This window comes from Heptranchias perlo, unplaced genomic scaffold (assembly GCF_035084215.1).
Source record: "Heptranchias perlo isolate sHepPer1 unplaced genomic scaffold, sHepPer1.hap1 HAP1_SCAFFOLD_784, whole genome shotgun sequence".
Classification (NCBI taxonomy): Eukaryota; Metazoa; Chordata; class Chondrichthyes; order Hexanchiformes; family Hexanchidae; genus Heptranchias; species Heptranchias perlo.
The window spans coordinates 1949-21607 of record NW_027139818.1 but is presented as its reverse complement, the minus strand read 5'-3'; the positions used below and the strand labels follow the sequence as shown (position 1 = coordinate 21607).

The 19659-nt window shown below is 55.0% G+C and overlaps 1 protein-coding gene across 1 annotated transcript in view; it reads left to right on the top strand.

Annotated features, from left to right (window-relative positions):
* Positions 1-19271, top strand: part of LOC137319257 (netrin-G1-like) — a 56907-nt gene extending 37636 nt beyond the window's left edge. Inside the window, exons 2-3 of the mRNA XM_067981546.1 lie at positions 12733-13376; positions 19091-19271. Coding sequence (XP_067837647.1) covers positions 12733-13376; positions 19091-19271 — 825 coding nt within the window. The remainder of the gene's footprint in view (positions 1-12732; positions 13377-19090) is intronic.
* The last annotated feature ends 388 nt before the right edge of the window (positions 19272-19659 follow it).

The window sequence follows — 19659 nt, the reverse complement described above, 5'->3', positions numbered from 1 at the left end:
AGGAGGGGAGAGAGAGGGTACCCATTGGAGGAGGGGAGAGAGAGGGAGGGTACCCATTGGAGGAGGGGAGAGAGGGAGGGTACCCATTGGAGGAGGGGGAGAGAGGGAGGGTACCCATTGGAGGAGGGGGAGAGAGAGAGGGTACCCATTGGAGGAGGGGAGAGAGAGAGGGTACCCATTGGAGGAGGGGGAGAGAGGGAGGGTACCCATTGGAGGAGGGGGAGAGAGGGAGGGTACCCATTGGAGGAGGAGAGAGAGAGGGTACCCATTGGAGGAGGAGAGAGAGAGGGTACCCATTGGAGGAGGGGGGAGAGGGAGGGTACCCATTGGAGGAGGGGGGAGAGGGAGGGTACCCATTGGAGGAGGGGGAGAGAGGGAGGGTACCCATTGGAGGAGGGGAGAGAGAGGGAGGGTACCCATTGGAGGAGGGGGAGAGAGGGAGGGTACCCATTGCAGGAGGGGAGAGAGAGGGTACCCATTGGAGGAGGGGAGAGAGAGGGAGGGTACCCATTGGAGGAGGGGAGAGAGGGAGGGTACCCATTGGAGGAGGGGGAGAGAGGGAGGGTACCCATTGGAGGAGGGGGAGAGAGAGAGGGTACCCATTGGAGGAGGGGAGAGATAGAGGGTACCCATTGGAGGAGGGGGAGAGAGGGAGGGTACCCATTGGAGGAGGGGAGAGAGAGGGAGGGTACCCATTGGAAGAGGGGAGAGAGAGGGAGGGTACCCATTGGAAGAGGGGAGAGAGGGAGGGTACCCATTGGAGGAGGGGAGAGAGAGGGAGGGTACCCATTGGAGGAGGGGAGAGAGAGAGGGTACCCATTGGAGGAGGGGGAGAGAGAGGGAGGGTAACCATTGGAGGAGGGGAGAGAGAGGGAGGGTACCCATTGGAGGAGGGGAGAGAGGGAAGGTACCCATTGGAGGAGGGGGAGAGAGGGAGGGTACCCATTGGAGGAGGGGAGAGAGGGAAGGTACCCATTGGAGGAGGGGAGAGAGAGGGAGGGTACCCATTGCAGGAGGGGAGAGAGAGGGAGGGTACCCATTGGAGGAGGGAAGAGAGAGGGTACCCATTGGAGGAGGAGAGAGAGAGGGTACCCATTGGAGGAGGGGGGAGAGGGAGGGTACCCATTGGAGGAGGGGGGAGAGGGAGGGTACCCATTGGAGGAGGGGGAGAGAGGGAGGGTACCCATTGGAGGAGGGGAGAGAGAGGGAGGGTACCCATTGGAGGAGGGGGAGAGAGGGAGGGTACCCATTGCAGGAGGGGAGAGAGAGGGTACCCATTGGAGGAGGGGAGAGAGAGGGAGGGTACCCATTGGAGGAGGGGAGAGAGGGAGGGTACCCATTGGAGGAGGGGGAGAGAGGGAGGGTACCCATTGGAGGAGGGGGAGTGAGAGAGGGTACCCATTGGAGGAGGGGAGAGAGAGAGGGTACCCATTGGAGGAGGGGGAGAGAGGGAGGGTACCCATTGGAGGAGGGGAGAGAGAGGGAGGGTACCCATTGGAAGAGGGGAGAGAGGGAGGGTACCCATTGGAGGAGGGGAGAGAGAGGGAGGGTACCCATTGGAGGAGGGGAGAGAGAGAGGGTACCCATTGGAGGAGGGGGAGAGAGAGGGAGGGTACCCATTGGAGGAGGGGAGAGAGAGGGAGGGTACCCATTGGAGGAGGGGAGAGAGGGAAGGTACCCATTGGAGGAGGGGGAGAGAGGGAGGGTACCCATTGGAGGAGGGGAGAGAGGGAAGGTACCCATTGGAGGAGGGGAGAGAGAGGGAGGGTACCCATTGCAGGAGGGGAGAGAGAGGGAGGGTACCCATTGGAGGAGGGAAGAGAGAGGGAGGGTACCCATTGGAGGAGGGGAGAGAGAGGGAGGGTACCCATTGGAGGAGGAGGAGAGAGGGAGGGTACCCATTGCAGGAGGGGAGAGAGAGGGAGGGTACCCATTGGAGGAGGGGAGAGAGAGGGAGGGTACCCATTGGAGGAGGGGGAGAGAGGGAGGGTACCCATTGGAGGAGGGGGAGAGAGGGAGGGTACCCATTGCAGGAGGGGAGAGAGAGGGTACCCATTGCAGGAGGGGGAGAGAGGGAAGGTACCCATTGGAGGAGGGGGAGAGAGGGAGGGTACCCATTGGAGGAGGGGAGAGAGAGGGAGGGTACCCATTGGAAGAGGGGAGAGAGGGAGGGTACCCATTGGAGGAGGGGAGAGAGAGGGAGGGTACCCATTGGAGGAGGGGAGAGAGAGAGGGTACCCATTGGAGGAGGGGGAGAGAGAGGGAGGGTACCCATTGGAGGAGGGGAGAGAGAGGGAGGGTACCCATTGGAGGAGGGGAGAGAGGGAAGGTACCCATTGGAGGAGGGGGAGAGAGGGAGGGTACCCATTGGAGGAGGGGAGAGAGGGAAGGTACCCATTGGAGGAGGGGAGAGAGAGGGAGGGTACCCATTGCAGGAGGGGAGAGAGAGGGAGGGTACCCATTGGAGGAGGGAAGAGAGAGGGTACCCATTGGAGGAGGGGAGAGAGAGGGTACCCATTGGAGGAGGGGGGAGAGGGAGGGTACCCATTGGAGGAGGGGGGAGAGGGAGGGTACCCATTGGAGGAGGGGGAGAGAGGGAGGGTACCCATTGGAGGAGGGGAGAGAGAGGGAGGGTACCCATTGGAGGAGGGGGAGAGAGGGAGGGTACCCATTGCAGGAGGGGAGAGAGAGGGTACCCATTGGAGGAGGGGAGAGAGAGGGAGGGTACCCATTGGAGGAGGGGAGAGAGGGAGGGTACCCATTGGAGGAGGGGGAGAGAGGGAGGGTACCCATTGGAGGAGGGGGAGAGAGAGAGGGTACCCATTGGAGGAGGGGAGAGAGAGAGGGTACCCATTGGAGGAGAGGGAGAGAGGGAGGGTACCCATTGGAGGAGGGGAGAGAGAGGGAGGGTACCCATTGGAAGAGGGGAGAGAGGGAGGGTACCCATTGGAGGAGGGGAGAGAGAGGGAGGGTACCCATTGGAGGAGGGGAGAGAGAGAGGGTACCCATTGGAGGAGGGGGAGAGAGAGGGAGGGTACCCATTGGAGGAGGGGAGAGAGAGGGAGGGTACCCATTGGAGGAGGGGAGAGAGGGAAGGTACCCATTGGAGGAGGGGGAGAGAGGGAGGGTACCCATTGGAGGAGGGGAGAGAGGGAAGGTACCCATTGGAGGAGGGGAGAGAGAGGGAGGGTACCCATTGCAGGAGGGGAGAGAGAGGGAGGGTACCCATTGGAGGAGGGGAGAGAGAGAGAGGGTACCCATTGGAGGAGGGGGAGAGAGGGAGGGTACCCATTGCAGGAGGGGAGAGAGAGGGTACCCATTGCAGGAGGGGGAGAGAGGGAAGGTACCCATTGGAGGAGGGGAGAGAGAGGGAGGGTACCCATTGGAGGAGGGGGAGAGAGGGAGGGTACCCATTGGAGGAGGGGGAGAGAGGGAGGGTACCCATTGGAGGAGGGGGAGAGAGGGAGGGTACCCATTGGAGGAGGGGAGAGAGAGGGAGGGCACCCATTGGAGGAGGGGAGAGAGAGGGAGGGTACCCATTGGAGGAGGGGAGAGAGAGGGGACCCATTGCAGGAGGGGGGGTGAGGGAGGGTACCCATTGGAGGAGGGGGAGAGAGGGAGGGTACCCATTGGAGGAGGGGGAGAGAGGGAGGGTACCCATTGGAGGAGGGGAGAGAGAGAGGGTACCCATTGGAGGAGGGGAGAGAGAGGGAGGGTACCCATTGGAGGAGGGGAGAGAGAGGGGACCCATTGCAGGAGGGGGGGTGAGGGAGGGTACCCATTGGAGGAGGGGGAGAGAGGGAGGGTACCCATTGGAGGAGGGGAGAGAGGGAGGGTACCCATTGGAGGAGGGGAGAGTGGGAGGGTACCCATTGGAGGAGGGGAGAGAGGGAGGGTACCCATTGGAGGAGGGGGAGAGAGAGGGAGGGTACCCATTGAGGGGGAGGGGACAGAGAGTATTCCTGATATTGGGATCTGAAGGAACGATTAATCGCTGATAGTTTGACAGAAGCATGAGATTGAGATCAGGCAAAGAAGATAAAAAAAACTCGAAATGATCCTTTTATTCACTTTCTGAACTGTATTTATCAGAAACAATCGATCCCCTAAAATAGTCAAATTGATGAAAAAGTGAGACATCCCCATAATTAATAGCAGGATTTCCATTTGCTGTTGGGGGTTTTGTAAATGAGTCGGTGTAAAAGTCTCCAGGTTTGGAGTCTGATTTATTGTCTCTTTAACCCTCAGACAGTATAAAAGGATGGGGGTGAATTTCTGACCCGTTTTATCCTCTCGCTGCCTCTGTCCTGTCGAGATTACTGGAGAATATTTCAGCTCCTCTCTGGGACACTAAACGCTGCTCATTTTATTCTCTGTCCGATCATTAACCTCCAAACTGAGCAACTCTGCTCTAAAATTAACTGTAACAAAGGAGCTGATTACTTGGCGATGGGGAGTGACCGCAATCTGCGGGATTGTACTTTATGGAGCCACTAACTCCTGTACTTAATAATACCCTAATTAACATAATTAACCAGGGGACTGAACCGTGCAGATAGCGAGAGGTTTAGTTAGTGATAATGACAGGCTGTTACTCACACAACACATTGTAAATCCAAGATAGAAACACTTAAAGCCCTGAAATAAATGTCAAGTGGTGAGTGGATTTGGAGAAGTAACAATGATTCATAAGATGCTCCGTTTACACTCCAGTGTGGCAGGAGCAGTTCCTGGAATATATGATCCGTGTATTGAAATATCTTCCCTTCCTGCGTTGATGCAGCTGCACAGAGCAGGAGCCTGTTGTTTCTCTCCCTCCCTGGGCTGTGTGGTGATCTTTAATTACTGTTTCAACAACAACTACTTGCATTTATATAGCGCCTTTAATGTAGTAAAACGTCCCAAGGTGCTTCACAGGAGCGTAATCGGACAAAACTTAACACCGAGTCACACAAGGAGATATTAGGACAGGTGACCAAAAGCTTGGTCAAAGAGGCAGGTTTTAAGGAGCGTCATAAAGGAGGAGAGAGAGGTGGAGAGGGGGAGAGGTTTAGGGAGGGAATTCCAGAGCTCAGGGCCGAGGCAGCTGAAGGCACGGCCGCCAATGGTGGGGTGATGAAAATCGGGGATGCACAAGAGGCCAGAATTGGAGGAGTGCAGAGATTTCAGAGGGTTTTCGGGCTGGAGGAGGTTACAGAGATAGGGAGGGGCGAGGTCATGGAGGGATTTGAACATGAGGATAAGAATTTTAAAATCGAGGCATTGCTGGACTGGGAGCCAATGTAGGTCAGTGAGCACAGGGGTGATGGGTGAACGGGCGAGTTAGGATACGGGAGGCAGAGTTTTGGATGAGCTGAAGTTTACGGAGGGTGGACGGTGGGAGGCCGGGCAGGAGAGTATTGGAATAGTCGAGCCTGGAGGTGAGAAAGGCATGGATGGGTGCAGTGGAACAGTAAACAAGAAACCTGGTCCAGAAATGTGAGAATCAGAGAGAGCTCGAGCGAGTGGTGGAGAGAGACAGTCGCTCAGTCTCTCTCTTCACTCCCGCTGTGGTTTCACACTGAACTCCCACCACTGATTGCCCCTCGAGTTTCCTCACCGTTTACACACTGTCATTCCATAGAATGGTGAGTTGTAGCACTGGGACAAGGGGCTGTTAATTATGTACCGAGGACACGGCAATTCAGGAGCACTGAACATCTGGACAGTGTGATTATTCATTCATACTTTTGACAGCTTTAGGATTCTGTTACTAATGGACACTCGTTTCATTCTAAATAGAGACATTAAAATAATCGATTCCAATATCCAGCTTTAGTCAGTGCCTTTAGAAAGATGCTGTGAGAATTGTAGATTCATTAATAGGAACATAAGTACATAAGAAATAGGAGCAGGAGTAGGCCATTCAGCCCCTCGAGCCTGCTCCGCCATTCAACAAGATCATGGCTGATCTTCTACCTCAATGCCATTTTCCTGCACCATCCCCATATCCCTTGATGCCTTTAATATCTAGAAATCTATCGATCTCTGTTTTGAATGTACTCAATGATTGAAGCCTCTTTGCATCCTCCTCACAACTCACATTCCCACCTAGTTTTGTGTCATCAGCAAACTTGGAAATATTACATTTGGTCCCCGCGTCCAAATCATTGATAGAGATTGTGAATAGCTGGGGCCCAAGCACCGATCCCTGTGGTACCCCACTAGTCACAGTCTGCCAACCTGAAAAAGACCCGTTTATTCCTACTCTCTGTTTTCTGTCTGTTAACCAATTCTCAATCCATGCCAGTATATTACCCCCAATTCCATGTGCTCTAACTTTGTTCACCAACCTCCGGTGTGGGACCTTATCGAAAGCCTTCTGAAAATCCAAATACACCACATCCACTGGTTCCCCCTTATCTATTCTACTAGTTACATCCTCAAAGAACTCCAATAGGTTTGTCAAACATTATTTCCCTTTCGGCCTTTCATAAATCCACGTTGACTCTGCCAAATCCTATTATTATTTTCTCAGTGTCCTGTTATCACATCCTTTATAATAGATTCTAGCATTTTCCCTACGACTGTTGTCAGGCTAACCGGTCTGTAGTTCCCTGTTTTCTCTCTCCCTCCTTTCTTAAATAGTGGGGTTACATTTGCCACCCTCCAATCTGCAGGAACCGTTCCAGAATCTATCGAATTTTGGAAGATGACAACCAATGCATCCACTATCTCTGTCGCCACCTCTTTCAAAACCCTGGGATGGAGATCATCAGGTCCTTGGGATTTATTGACTTTCAGTCCCATTAATTTCTCTAATACTATTTTTTTACTAATACTAATTTCTTTCAGTTCCTCATTCTCACCAGACCCTTGGATCTCTCGTATTTCTGGGAGGTTTTTTGTGTCTTCTTCCATGAAGAGACACAAAGTATTTGTTTAATTTCTCTGCCATTTCCTTTTTCCCCATTATAAATTCTCCCCTCTCTGTGTGTAGGGGACCCACATTTGCCTTCACCAGTCTTTTCCTTTCCACATACCTATAGAAGCTTTTACAGTCCGTTCGTATGTTTCTCGCTAGTTTACTCTCATATTCTATTTTCCCTCTATCAATTTCTTGGTCCTCCTTTGCTGAATTCTAAAATGCTCCCAATCCTCAGGCTTACTGCTTTTTCTGGTGTCTTTCTCTGCCTCTTCCTTTGATTTAATACTATCTTTCATTTCTCTTGTTAATCTCTATTATCCAGCTTTAGTCAGTGCCTTTAGAAAGATGCTGTGAGAATTGTAGATTCATTAATCTCGATTCTCTCTGTATACGGCCCCCTCTCCATCTTTATCACACATTAGTTTTATTGATTGCTGCAACAGCCACTTTCTGAAGATTGCGGTCTAACAGGTGAGCTGTGTGATCATTTGGAAAAGGATGTTGGTCTGATTCTGTGTTGCCGATGTTGGGGAGAGTATCAGTGTGTCCCATCCACAGGATGCACTGCAGCAACTCGCCAAGGCTTCTTCGACAGCACCTCCCAAACCCACCACCTCCACCACCGAGAAGGACAAGGGCAGCAGGTGCATGGGAACACCGTCACCTCCAAGTTCCCCTCCGAGTCACACACCATCCCGTCTTATAATCAGAGAATTGTAGAATCTTACAGCACAGGAGGCCATTCAGCCCATCATGCCTGTGCCTGCTCTTTGAAAGAGCTATCCAATTAGTCCCACTCCCCCGCTCTTTCCCCATAGCCCTGCAAATTTTTCCTTTTCAAGTATTAATCCAATTCCCTTTTGAAAGTTATTATTGAATCTGCTTCCACCGCCCTTTCAGGCAGCGCATTCCAGATCATGACAACTCGCTGCGAAAAAAATTCTCCACATCTCTCCTCTGGTTTTTTGGCCAATTACCTTAAATCTGTGTCCTCTGGTTACCGACCCTCCTGCCACTGGAAACAGTTTCTCCTTATTTACTCAATCAAAACCCTTCATAATTTTGAACACCTCTATTAAATCTCCCGTCCACCTTCTCTACTCTGAGGAGAACAACCCCAGCTTCTCCAGTCTCTCCACATAACTGAAGTCCCTCATCCCTGGTCCCATTCTGGTAAATCTCCTCTGCACCCTCTCCGAGGCCTCGTCTGTCCTTCACCCGACTGTCGGAATCATCAGAGAATCTGGGAACATTGTGATGGGAGAATACGACCCACATAAAAGCTGATGTGTGACCTCTGATTGTCTGCGGGCCGTCGACTCATTCCCGAAACGCACCTTGTGTGAAATATGTGGAGCTGCCGCTGTCTCTGTCGCTGCTTCACTGCGGAAGGACCCTGACCTGAAGTGAGCCCGAGGGAGCCCTGCCATCTCCGACTGCTTCCTCGCAAACCAGCCGCAGATAAAGCATCATTAGGACCACAGGCTGGGCTGTGGTCTGAGACCCAGAGCCCAGGATTATGGCCTGATCGGAAATAAGGGATTGTTTTAACAACGGACTGTAAAAAGACAACTGCCCCTCGATCATTCCACCCGGAAAACTCTCCTCCTTTCTCTCTCTCTCTCCTTTTGGGCAATAAATGCCGGCCTCGCCAGCGACGCCCACATCCCGAGAATTAATAAACACAAATGATTCTTTCAGAACAACATTCCTGAGAAATTGGCCGATGATAAATTCTGTGATCCAGATATTCCTAATTCTGATACAACAAACTGCACAGTGACAGGGAATCACTCCCGGTGACGGGGAATCACTCCCAGTGACGGGGAATCACCCCCAGTGACGGGGAATCACTCCCAGTGACGGGGAATCACTCCCAGTGACGGGGAATCACCCCCAGAGACGGGGAATCACTCCCGGTGACGGGGAATCACCCCCAGTGACGGGGATTCACCCCCGGTGACGGGGAATCACTCCCGGTGACGGGGAATCACTCCCGGTGACGGGGGATCACTCCCGGTGACGGGGAATCACCCCCAGTGACGGGGATTCACCCCCGGTGACGGGGAATCACCCCCAGTGACGGGGGATTCACCCCCGGTGATGGGGAATCACTCCCAGTGACGGGGAATCGCCCCCAGTGACGGGGAATCACCCCCGGTGATGGGGAATCACTCCCGGTGACGGGGAATCACCCCCGGTGACGGGGAATCACCCCCGGTGACGGGGAATCACCCCCGGTGACGGGGAATCACCCCCAGTGACGGGGAATCACTCCCAGTGACGGGGCATCACCCCCAGTGACGGGGAATCACTCCCAGTGACGGGGATTCACCCCCAGTGACGGGGAATCACTCCCAGTGACGGGGATTCACCCCCAGTAATGGGGAATCACTCCCAGTGACGGGGATTCACCCCCAGTGACGGGGATTCACCCCCGGTGACGGGGAATCACTCCCAGTGACGGGGAATCACTCCCAGTGACGGGGATTCACCCCCGGTGACGGGGAATCACTCCCAGTGACGGGGAATCACTCCCAGTGACGGGGATTCACCCCCGGTGACGGGGAATCACTCCCGGTGACGGGGAATCACTCCCAGTGACGGGAATTCACCCCCGGTGATGGGGAATCACTCCCGGTGACGGGGAATCACTCCCAGTGACGGGGAATCACCCCCAGTGACGGGGAATCACTCCCAGTGACGGGGATTCACCCCCGGTGACGGGGAATCACTCCCGGTGACGGGGAATCACTCCCGGTGACGGGGGATCACTCCCGGTGACGGGGAATCACCCCCAGTGACGGGGAATCACCGCCAGTGACGGGGAATCACCCCCAGTGACGGGGGATTCACCCCCGGTGATGGGGAATCACTCCCGGTGACGGGGAATCACTCCCGGTGACGGGGAATCACTCCCGGTGACGGGGAATCACCCCCAGTGACGGGGAATCACCCCCAGTGACGGGGATTCACCCCCGGTGACGGGGAATCACCCCCGGTGACGGGGAATCACTCCCGGTGACGGGGGATCACTCCCGGTGACGGGGAATCACCCCCAGTGACGGGGATTCACCCCCGGTGACGGGGAATCACCCCCAGTGACGGGGGATTCACCCCCGGTGATGGGGAATCACTCCCAGTGACGGGGAATCACCCCCGGTGACGGGGAATCACCCCCGGTGATGGGGAATCACTCCCAGTGACGGGGAATCACCCCCGGTGACGGGGAATCACCCCCGGTGATGGGGAATCACCCCCGGTGACGGGGAATCACCCCCGGTGACGGGGAATCACCCCCGGTGACGGGGAATCACTCCCGGTGACGGGGAATCACCCCCAGTGACGGGGAATCACTCCCAGTGACGGGGGATCACCCCCAGTGACGGGGAATCACTCCCAGTGACGGGGATTCACCCCCAGTGACGGGGAATCACTCCCAGTGACGGGGATTCACCCCCAGTGACGGGGAATCACTCCCAGTGACGGGGATTCACCCCCAGTGACGGGGATTCACCCCCGGTGACGGGGAATCACTCCCAGTGACGGGGAATCACTCCCAGTGACGGGGATTCACCCCCGGTGACGGGGAATCACTCCCAGTGACGGGGAATCACTCCCAGTGACGGGGATTCACCCCCGGTGACGGGGAATCACTCCCGGTGACGGGGAATCACTCCCAGTGACGGGGATTCACCCCCGGTGACGGGGAATCACTCCCGGTGACGGGGAATCACCCCCAGTGACGGGGAATCACTCCCAGTGACGGGGATTCACCCCCGGTGACGGGGAATCACTCCCGGTGACGGGGAATCACTCCCGGTGACGGGGGATCACTCCCGGTGACGGGGAATCACCCCCAGTGACGGGGAATCACCGCCAGTGACGGGGAATCACCCCCAGTGACGGGGGATTCACCCCCGGTGATGGGGAATCACTCCCAGTGACGGGGAATCACTCCCAGTGACGGGGAATCACCCCCAGTGACGGGGAATCACCCCCAGTGACGGGGAATCACTCCCAGTGACGGGGATTCACCCCCGGTGACGGGGAATCACTCCCGGTGACGGGGAATCACTCCCGGTGACGGGGGATCACTCCCGGTGACGGGGAATCACCCCCAGTGACGGGGATTCACCCCCGGTGACGGGGAATCACCCCCAGTGACGGGGGATTCACCCCCGGTGATGGGGAATCACTCCCAGTGACGGGGAATCACCCCCAGTGACGGGGAATCACCCCCGGTGATGGGGAATCACTCCCAGTGACGGGGAATCACCCCCGGTGATGGGGAATCACCCCCGGTGATGGGGAATCACTCCCAGTGACGGGGAATCACCCCCAGTGACGGGGAATCACCCCCGGTGATGGGGAATCACTCCCAGTGACAGGGAATCACCCCCAGTGACGGGGAATCACCCCCGGTGATGGGGAATCACTCCCAGTGACGGGGATCACTCCCGGTGATGGGGAATCACTCCCAGTGATGGGGATCACTCCCGGTGATGGGGAATCACTCCCAGTGACGGGGAATCACCCCCGGTGGACAGGGAATCACTCTCGGTGACGGGGAATCACCCCCAGTGACGGAGAGTTGCCCCCCGGTGACAGGGAATCACTCCCGGCGACGGGGAATCACTCCCGGTGACGTGGCATCTCCCCCAGTGATGGGGAATCACCCCCGGCGACGGGGAATCACCCCCAGTGACGGGGAATCACTCCCAGTGACGGGGAATCACCCCCAGTGACGGGGAATCACTCCCAGTGACGGGGAATCTCCCCCAGTGACGGGGAATCACCCCCAGTGACGGGGAATCACCCCCAGTGACGGGGAATCACTCCCGGCGACGGGGAATCACTCCCGGTGACGTGGCATCTCCCCCAGTGACGGGGAATCACTCCCAGTGACGGGGAATCACCCCCGGTGACGGGGAATCACCCCCAGTGACGGGGAATCACTCCCGGCGACGGGGAATCACTCCCGGCGACGTGGCATCTCCCCCAGTGACGGGGAATCACCCCCGGTGACGGGGAATCACCCCCGGTGACGGGGAATCACCCCCGGTGACGGGGAATCACCCCCAGTGACAGGGAATCACTCCCGGCGACGGGGAATCACTCCCGGCGACGGGGAATCACTCCCGGTGACGGGGAATCACCGCCAGTGACGGGGAATCACTCCCGGTGACGGGGAATCACTCCCAGTGACGGGGAATCACCCCCGGTGACGGGGAATCACTCCCAGTGAGGATAAGGTGGGATCTTACAGTTGTGTTTCCAATTCCTGTGCAGTTTTACAATTCAGGTCTCTAAATATTTTAGTGGTGTGAAGCTATTTTTAGTGAGACAGAGCGAGAATCATTCCTCGACACTACAGTGATATAATTAACCAGCTGTCTAACCGTCCAGCACAGAGTGCAGTGAGATGGAGCGCGTACAGTTTAATCAAAACTTATCCCTGAGAAAATTAGAGTGGATGGATATTCCTGGATTTCAAGACAGTGTCGAGGGAGCTTTACTCTGTATCTAACCCGTGCTGTACCTGCCCTGGGAGTGTTTGATGGGACAGTGTAGAGGGAGCTTTACTCTGTATCTAACCCGTGCTGTACTTGCCCTGGGAGTGTTTGATGGGACAGTGTAGAGGGAGCTTTACTCTGTATCTAACCTGTGCTGTACCTGCCCTGGGAGTGTTTGATGGGACAGTGTAGAGGGTGCTTTACTCTGTATCTAACCCGTGCTGTACCTGCCCTGGGAGTGTTTGATGGGACAGTGTAGATGGGGCCTAACTCTGTATCTAACCCGTGTTGCTCTGTGCCCATTTCCAGGAGAACCCCTACATGTGCAACAACGAGTGTGATGCTCGCACGCCCGAGCTCGCACACCCCCCCGAGCTGATGCTGGATCACGAGGGCCGGATCCCAAACACCTTTTGGCAAAGTGTCTCCTGGAGGAGTTTCCCCGAGCCCCTCCTGGTCAATATCACCCTGTCCTGGGGCAAGACCATCGAGCTGACCGAGGATATCGTCATCACCTTCGAGTCGGGCCGGCCGGAGCAGATGGTCCTGGAGAAATCTCTGGACCACGGCCGGACGTGGCAGCCCTACCAGTTCTACGCTGCCGACTGCCTCAACTCCTTCGGGATGGAGCGGAGAACGGTCCGGGATCTGAGCCCAGCCTCGGTGCTGGACATCATCTGCACGGAGGAGTACTCCAGGGGCTACGTGTGGAAGGTGGACAAGACGGTCCGCTTCGAGATCAGGGAGCGGTTCGCCCTGTTCGGGGGGCCCCTTCTCCGCAACATGGCCTCGCTCTACGGCCAGCTGGACACCACCAAGGACCTGAGGGACTTCTTCACCCTGACCGACCTGCGGGTCAGGCTGCTCCGGCCGGCCACCGGGGCCACCAGCGTCGACCAGCTCAACCTCTCCAAATACTTCTACGCCATCTCCAACGTGGAGATTCACGGACGGTGAGAGCTCCTCGTCACCTCTGCTCAGGGTCACTGATCCCACACTTCACATCCAGGGGGCGCTGTATCAGGGCAAACATCTGGGGGATGGTCCATCAAGGCAAACATCTGGAGGGAACTCTATCAACAACAACTTGCAATTATATAGCCCTTTTAACATAGTAAAACGTCCCAAGGTGCTTCACAGGAGCGATTATCAAACAAAAATTTGATACCGAGCCACATGAGATATTCGGACAGGAGACTAAAAGCTTGTTCGAAGAGGTAGGTTTTAAGGAGTGTCTCAGAGGAGGAGAGAGAGGTGGAGAGGGGGAGAGGTTTAGGGAGGGAATTCCAGAGCTTCGCTCCCAGGCAGCTGAAGGCACGGCCGCCAATGGTGGAGCGATTAAATTGGGGGAGGCGCAAGAGGCCAGAATTGGAGAGATCTCGGAGGGTTGTAGGGCTGGAGGAGGTTACAGAGATAGGGAGGGGCGAGGCCATGGAGGGATTTGAACACAAGGATGAGAATTTTAAAATCGAGGCGTTGCCAATGTCGTTCAGTGAGCACAGGGGTGATGGGAGAACGGGACTTGGTGCGAGTTAGGATACGGGCAGCAGAGTTAGCCTCAGACTGTGGCCGGGGAGAGGGATGGAGTCGGTGTCTGGGGAACGGAGTTTGAGGCGGGGACTGAAGACAATGACTTCGGTCTTCCCAATATTTATTTGGAGGAAATTTGTGCTCCTCCAGTACTGGCTGTTGGAAAAGCAGCGTGACAAATCAGAGAGAGTGGAGGGGTCGAGAGAGGTGGGGGTGAGGTGGAGCTGGGTGTCGTCAGTGTACATGTGGAACCTGACGTCGTGTTTTCAGATGATGTCACCGGGGGGCAGCCTGTAGATGAGAAATTCTACACTCAGCATCTGGGAGACTCACTCGAGCTTTTAGTCCAGGAGAATCTTCAGACACTAATTCGAGAACAGGAACAGGAAAATGTTTACGCTGAGGTTAATTTGCCTCCAAGGAACTGTCTGGGTTTCTGCTTAGTTCAGCAAAAAGTGCCGAGAACAGCAAATGTGCTGAATGTGTGAGGACCAATCTGCAGATTTTGAAGCTTCACCTTCCCAGTGAGTTAAACAGCGGCCCGATGCTGTTAGCACAGAATCCCCGAGACCAGCGATCTCACACTTTACAACACAGAAACCCTCACAACACACTGGGCCTTTCCACATCGTATTTACTAAAGGGAAATCTTCATCACACTCACTGTTAATGTCAGCGATGCGATTGTGTCCTTTAGAACATTAAAATATATATTTCACAAGGAGGTGATCCCAGACCGACCTTCCCCAGAAACTGTAAACTCCCATCACAGCGGCTAAACCCTCTTCAATGTGATAATCACCAAAGAATCTGTTTTATGATGTTGGTTGGTGGATAAACATTGGTCAGGACACCGGGGAGAACTCCCCCGCTCTTCTTTGAAATAATGGCTGTGGGATAAGAACATAAGAACATAACATAAGAAATAGGAGCAGGAGGAGGCCAATCGGCCCCTCGAGCCTGCTCCGCCATTTAATAAGATCATGGCTGATCTGATCCTAACCTCAAATCTAAATTCATGTCCAATTTCCTGCCCGCTCCCCGTAACCCCTAATTCCCTTTACTTCCAGGAAACTGTCTATTTCTGCTTTGAATTTGTTCAATGATGTAGCTTCCACAGCTTCCTGGGGCAGCAAATTCCACAGACCTACTACCCTCTGAGTGAAGAAGTTTCTCCTCATCTCAGTTTTGAAAGAGCAGCCCCTTATTCTAAGATTATGCCCCCTAGTTCTAGTTTCACCCATCCTTGGGAACATCCTTACCGCATCCACCCAATCAAGCCCCTTCACAATCTTATATGTTTCAATAAGATCGCCTCTCATTCTTCTGAACTCCAATGAGTAGAGTCCCAATCTACTCAACCTCTCCTCATCCCCGGGATTAACCGAGTGAACCTTCTTTGTACTGCCTCGAGAGCAAGTATGTCTTTTCTTAAGTATGGACACCAAAACTGTATGCAGTATTCCAGGTGCGGTCTCACCAATACCTTATATAACTGCAGCAATACCTCCTTGTTTTTATATTCTATCCCCCGAGCAATAAAAGCCAACATTCCGTTGGCCTTCTTGATCACCTGCTGCACCTGCATACTAACCTTTTGATTTTCTTGCACTTGGACCCCCAGATCCCTTTGTACTGCAGTACTTTCCAGTCTCTTGCCATCAAGAAAATAACTTGCTCTCTGGTTTTTCCTGCCAAAGTGCATAACCTCACATTTTCCAATATTGTATTGCATCTGCCAAATCTCCGCCCACTCACCCAGCCTGTCTATATCCCCCTGCAGGTTTTTTATGTCCTCCTCACTCTCTACTTTCCCTCCCATCTTTGTATCATCTGCAAACTTCGATATGTTGCACTCGGTCCCCTCCTCCAAATCGTTAATATAGATTGTAAAGAGTTGGGGACCCAGCACTGACCCCTGCGGAACACCACTGGCTACTGGTTGCCAGTCCGAGAATGAACCATTTATCCCAACTCTCTGCTTCCTGTTAGATAACCAATCCTCCACCCATGCCAGAATATTACCCCCAATCCAGTGATTCTTTATCTTGAGCAATAATATTTTATGTGGCACCTTGTCGAATGCCTTCTGGAAGTCTAAATACACTACGTCCACTGGTTCCCCTTTATCCACCCTGTACATTATGTCCTCAAAGAACTCAAGCAGATTTGTCAGACATGACTTCCCCTTCGTAAAGCCATGCTGACTTTGTCCTATTAAATTATGTTTGTCCAAATGTTCTGCTACTGTCTCCTTAATAATAGACTCCAAAATTTTACCCACCACAGATGTTAGGCTAACTGGTCTATAATTTCCAGCCTTCTGTCTACTACCCTTTTTAAATAAGGGTGTTACATTAGCAGTTTTCCAATCTGCCGGGACCTTTGCCGAGTCCAGAGAATTTTGGAAAATTATTACCAAAGCATCCACAATCCCCACTGCCACTTCCCTCAAGACCCGAGGATCTTTTACCCCCACCTCGGGTTAACATCTCTTCCAAAAGACAGCATCTCCGACAGTGCAGCACTCCCTCAGTAATGACCATCTGACAGTGCAGCACTCCCTCAGCACTGACCCTCCGACAGTGCAGCACTCCCTCAGTACTGACCCTCCGACAGTGCAGCACTCCCTCAGTAATGACCATCCGACAGTGCAGCACTCCCTCAGTACTGACCCTCCGACAGTGCAGCACTCCCTCAGTACTGACCCTCCGACAGTGCAGCACTCCCTCAGTACTGACCATCCGACAGTGCAGCACTCCCTCAGTAATGACCCTCCGACAGTGCGGCACTCCCTCAGTACTGACCCTCCGACAGTGCAGCACTCCCTCAGTACTGACCCTCCGACAGTGCAGCACTCCCTCAGTACTGACCCTCCGACAGTGCAGCGCTCCCTCAGTACTGACCCTCCGACAGTGCAGCACTCCCTCAGTACTGACCCTCCGACAGTGCAGCACTCCCTCAGTACTGACCCTCCCAACAGTGCAGCACTCCCTCAGTACTGACCCTCCGACAGTGCAGCACTCCCTCAGTAGTGACCCTCCGACAGTGCAGCACTCCCTCAGTAATGACCATCCGACAGTGCAGCACTCCCTCAGTACTGACCCTCCCAACAGTGCAGCACTCCCTCAGTAATGACCATCCGACAGTGCAGCACTCCCTCAGTACTGACCCTCCGACAGTGCAGCACTCCCTCAGTACTGACCCTCCGACAGTGCAGCACTCCCTCAGTACTGACCCTCCGACAGTGCAGCACTCCCTCAGTACTGACCCTCCCAACAGTGCAGCACTCCCTCAGTACTGACCCTCCGACAGTGCAGCACTCCCTCAGTACTGACCCTCCGACAGTGCAGCACTCCCTCAGTACTGACCCTCCGACAGTGCAGCACTCCCTCAGTACTGACCCTCCGACAGTGCAGCGCTCCCTCAGTAATGACCATCCGACAGTGCAGCACTCCCTCAGTAATAACCATCCGACAGTGCAGCACTCCCTCAGTACTGACCCTCCGACAGTGCAGCACTCCCTCAGTAATGACCATCCGACAGTGCAGCACTCCCTCAGTAATGACCATCCGACAGTGCAGCACTCCCTCAGTACTGCCCCTCCGACAGTGCAGCACTCCCTCAGTACTGACCCTCCGACAGTGCAGCACTCCCTCAGTACTGACCCTCCGACAGTGCAGCACTCCCTCAGTAATGACCATCCGACAGTGCAGCACTCCCTCAGTACTGACCCTCCGACAGTGCAGCACTCCCTCAGTACTGACCCTCCCAACAGTGCAGCACTCCCTCAGTAGTGACCCTCCGACAGTGCAGCGCTCCCTCAGTACTGACCCTCCGACAGTGCAGCACTCCCTCAGTACTGACCCTCCGACAGTGCAGCGCTCCCTCAGTACTGACCCTCCGACAGTGCAGCGCTCCCTCAGTACTGTCCCTCCGACAGTGCGGCACTCCCTCAGTACTGACCCTCCGACAGTGTAGCGCTCCCTCAGTACTGACCCTCCGACAGTGCAGCGCTCCCTCAGTACTGACCCTCCGACAGTGCAGCGCTCCCTCAGTACTGACCCTCCGACAGTGCAGCGCTCCCTCAGTACTGACCCTCCGACAGTGCAGCGCTCCCTCAGTACTGTCCCTCCGACAGTGCAGCGCTCCCTCAGTACTGACCCTCCGACAGTGCAGCGCTCCCTCAGTACTGACCCTCTGACAGTGCAGCACTCCCTCAGTACTGACCCTCTGACAGTACAGCACTCCCTCAGTACTGACCCTCTGATAGTGCAGCATTCCCATAATACTGACACCGGGGAGTGCCGGCCTGGATTATTTGCTCAAGTCTCTGGAGCGGGGCTTGAACTTATGACCTTCTGACTCAGAGGCGAGATCTCAATATCACATTGCTGTTTGTGGGATCTTGCTGTGCGTAAATTGGCTGCTGTGTTTCCTACATTACAACAGTGACTACACTTCAAATTTACTTCATTGGCTGTAAAGCACTTTGGGACGTCCTGAGGTGGTGAAAGGCTCTGTAGAAATGGGAGTTCTTTCTCTTTTTAGGGTTGACCCATGTTCCTGGTCTCTGCTGCTCCAGTCAGTGGGAATTGCCCCGTGCTGGGAATTGCCCCGTGCTGGGAATAGTTCTGTGCTGGGAAATGCCCTGTGCTGGGAACTGCCCTGTGCTGGGAACTGCCCTGTGCTGGGAACTGCCCTGTGCTGGGAACTGCCCTGTGCTGGAAATAGTCCTGTGCTGGAAATAGTCCTGTGCTGGAAATAGTCCTGTGCTGGGAACTGCCCCGTGCTGGGAACTGCCCCGTGCTGGGAACTGCCCCGTGCTGGGAATCGCTCTGTACTGGGTTTGTCGTCCTGTGCAGTTCGGGCCTGAGATCTTGTCACTGGGTCCAGTTTGGGGAAAGGGGAGACTGTGTGAGGGGATCACAGGCTGCCCATGTTCTGCAGGAAGGGGTTTGCATCAGTTTAAAATTCTGCAATGACCTTTAACTGGGATCCAGGACCTTCCTGTGATGGAGACACCAGGAACCTAAGCTGGTAAAGGGAGAGCTGAGCCCCGGAGCAGAGAGTCCGGTGTGTAACGGAGCTGCTCGGGGTCATTTTAAACCAGCTTGTCCCCTTGTTTTTTTGCCAGGTGTAAGTGCAATCTTCACGCCAACAACTGTGTCCTGGAGAAGGGGAAGCTGAGTTGCGAGTGTGAGCACAACACGACGGGGCCGGACTGCGGGAGATGCAAGAAAGGCTTTCAAGGCCGGCCGTGGAGAGCCGGCTCGTACCTCCCGATCCCCAAAGGGACGGCCAATATCTGTGAGTAACGAGGGCTTCTCCGGCCCCGCCTGATACCGGCGGCACCTTGGGTTTCGGTTCAGATTTCATTCTAATTCCAACTCCCGGCAATGCACCGATTCCAAAATAGAAGCAAATGGATGTTTGTGAATGAATTAATGTGTAAACAGAGACTCAGAGCGGGAGATTGGACAGAGACAGAGAACAGGAATAAGGACTGACTCCAGGGGGAGGGAACCACGAGGGGGAGGGGAAGGGGTTCAGGAGGGGGGGGAGAAGGGGGTCAGGAGGGGGGAGAAGGGGGTCAGGAGGGGGGAGAAGGGGTTCAGGAGGGGGGAGAAGGGGTTCAGGAGGGGGGAGAAGGGGTTCAGGAGTGGGGAGAAGGGGTTCAGGAGTGGGGAGAAGGGGGTTCAGGAG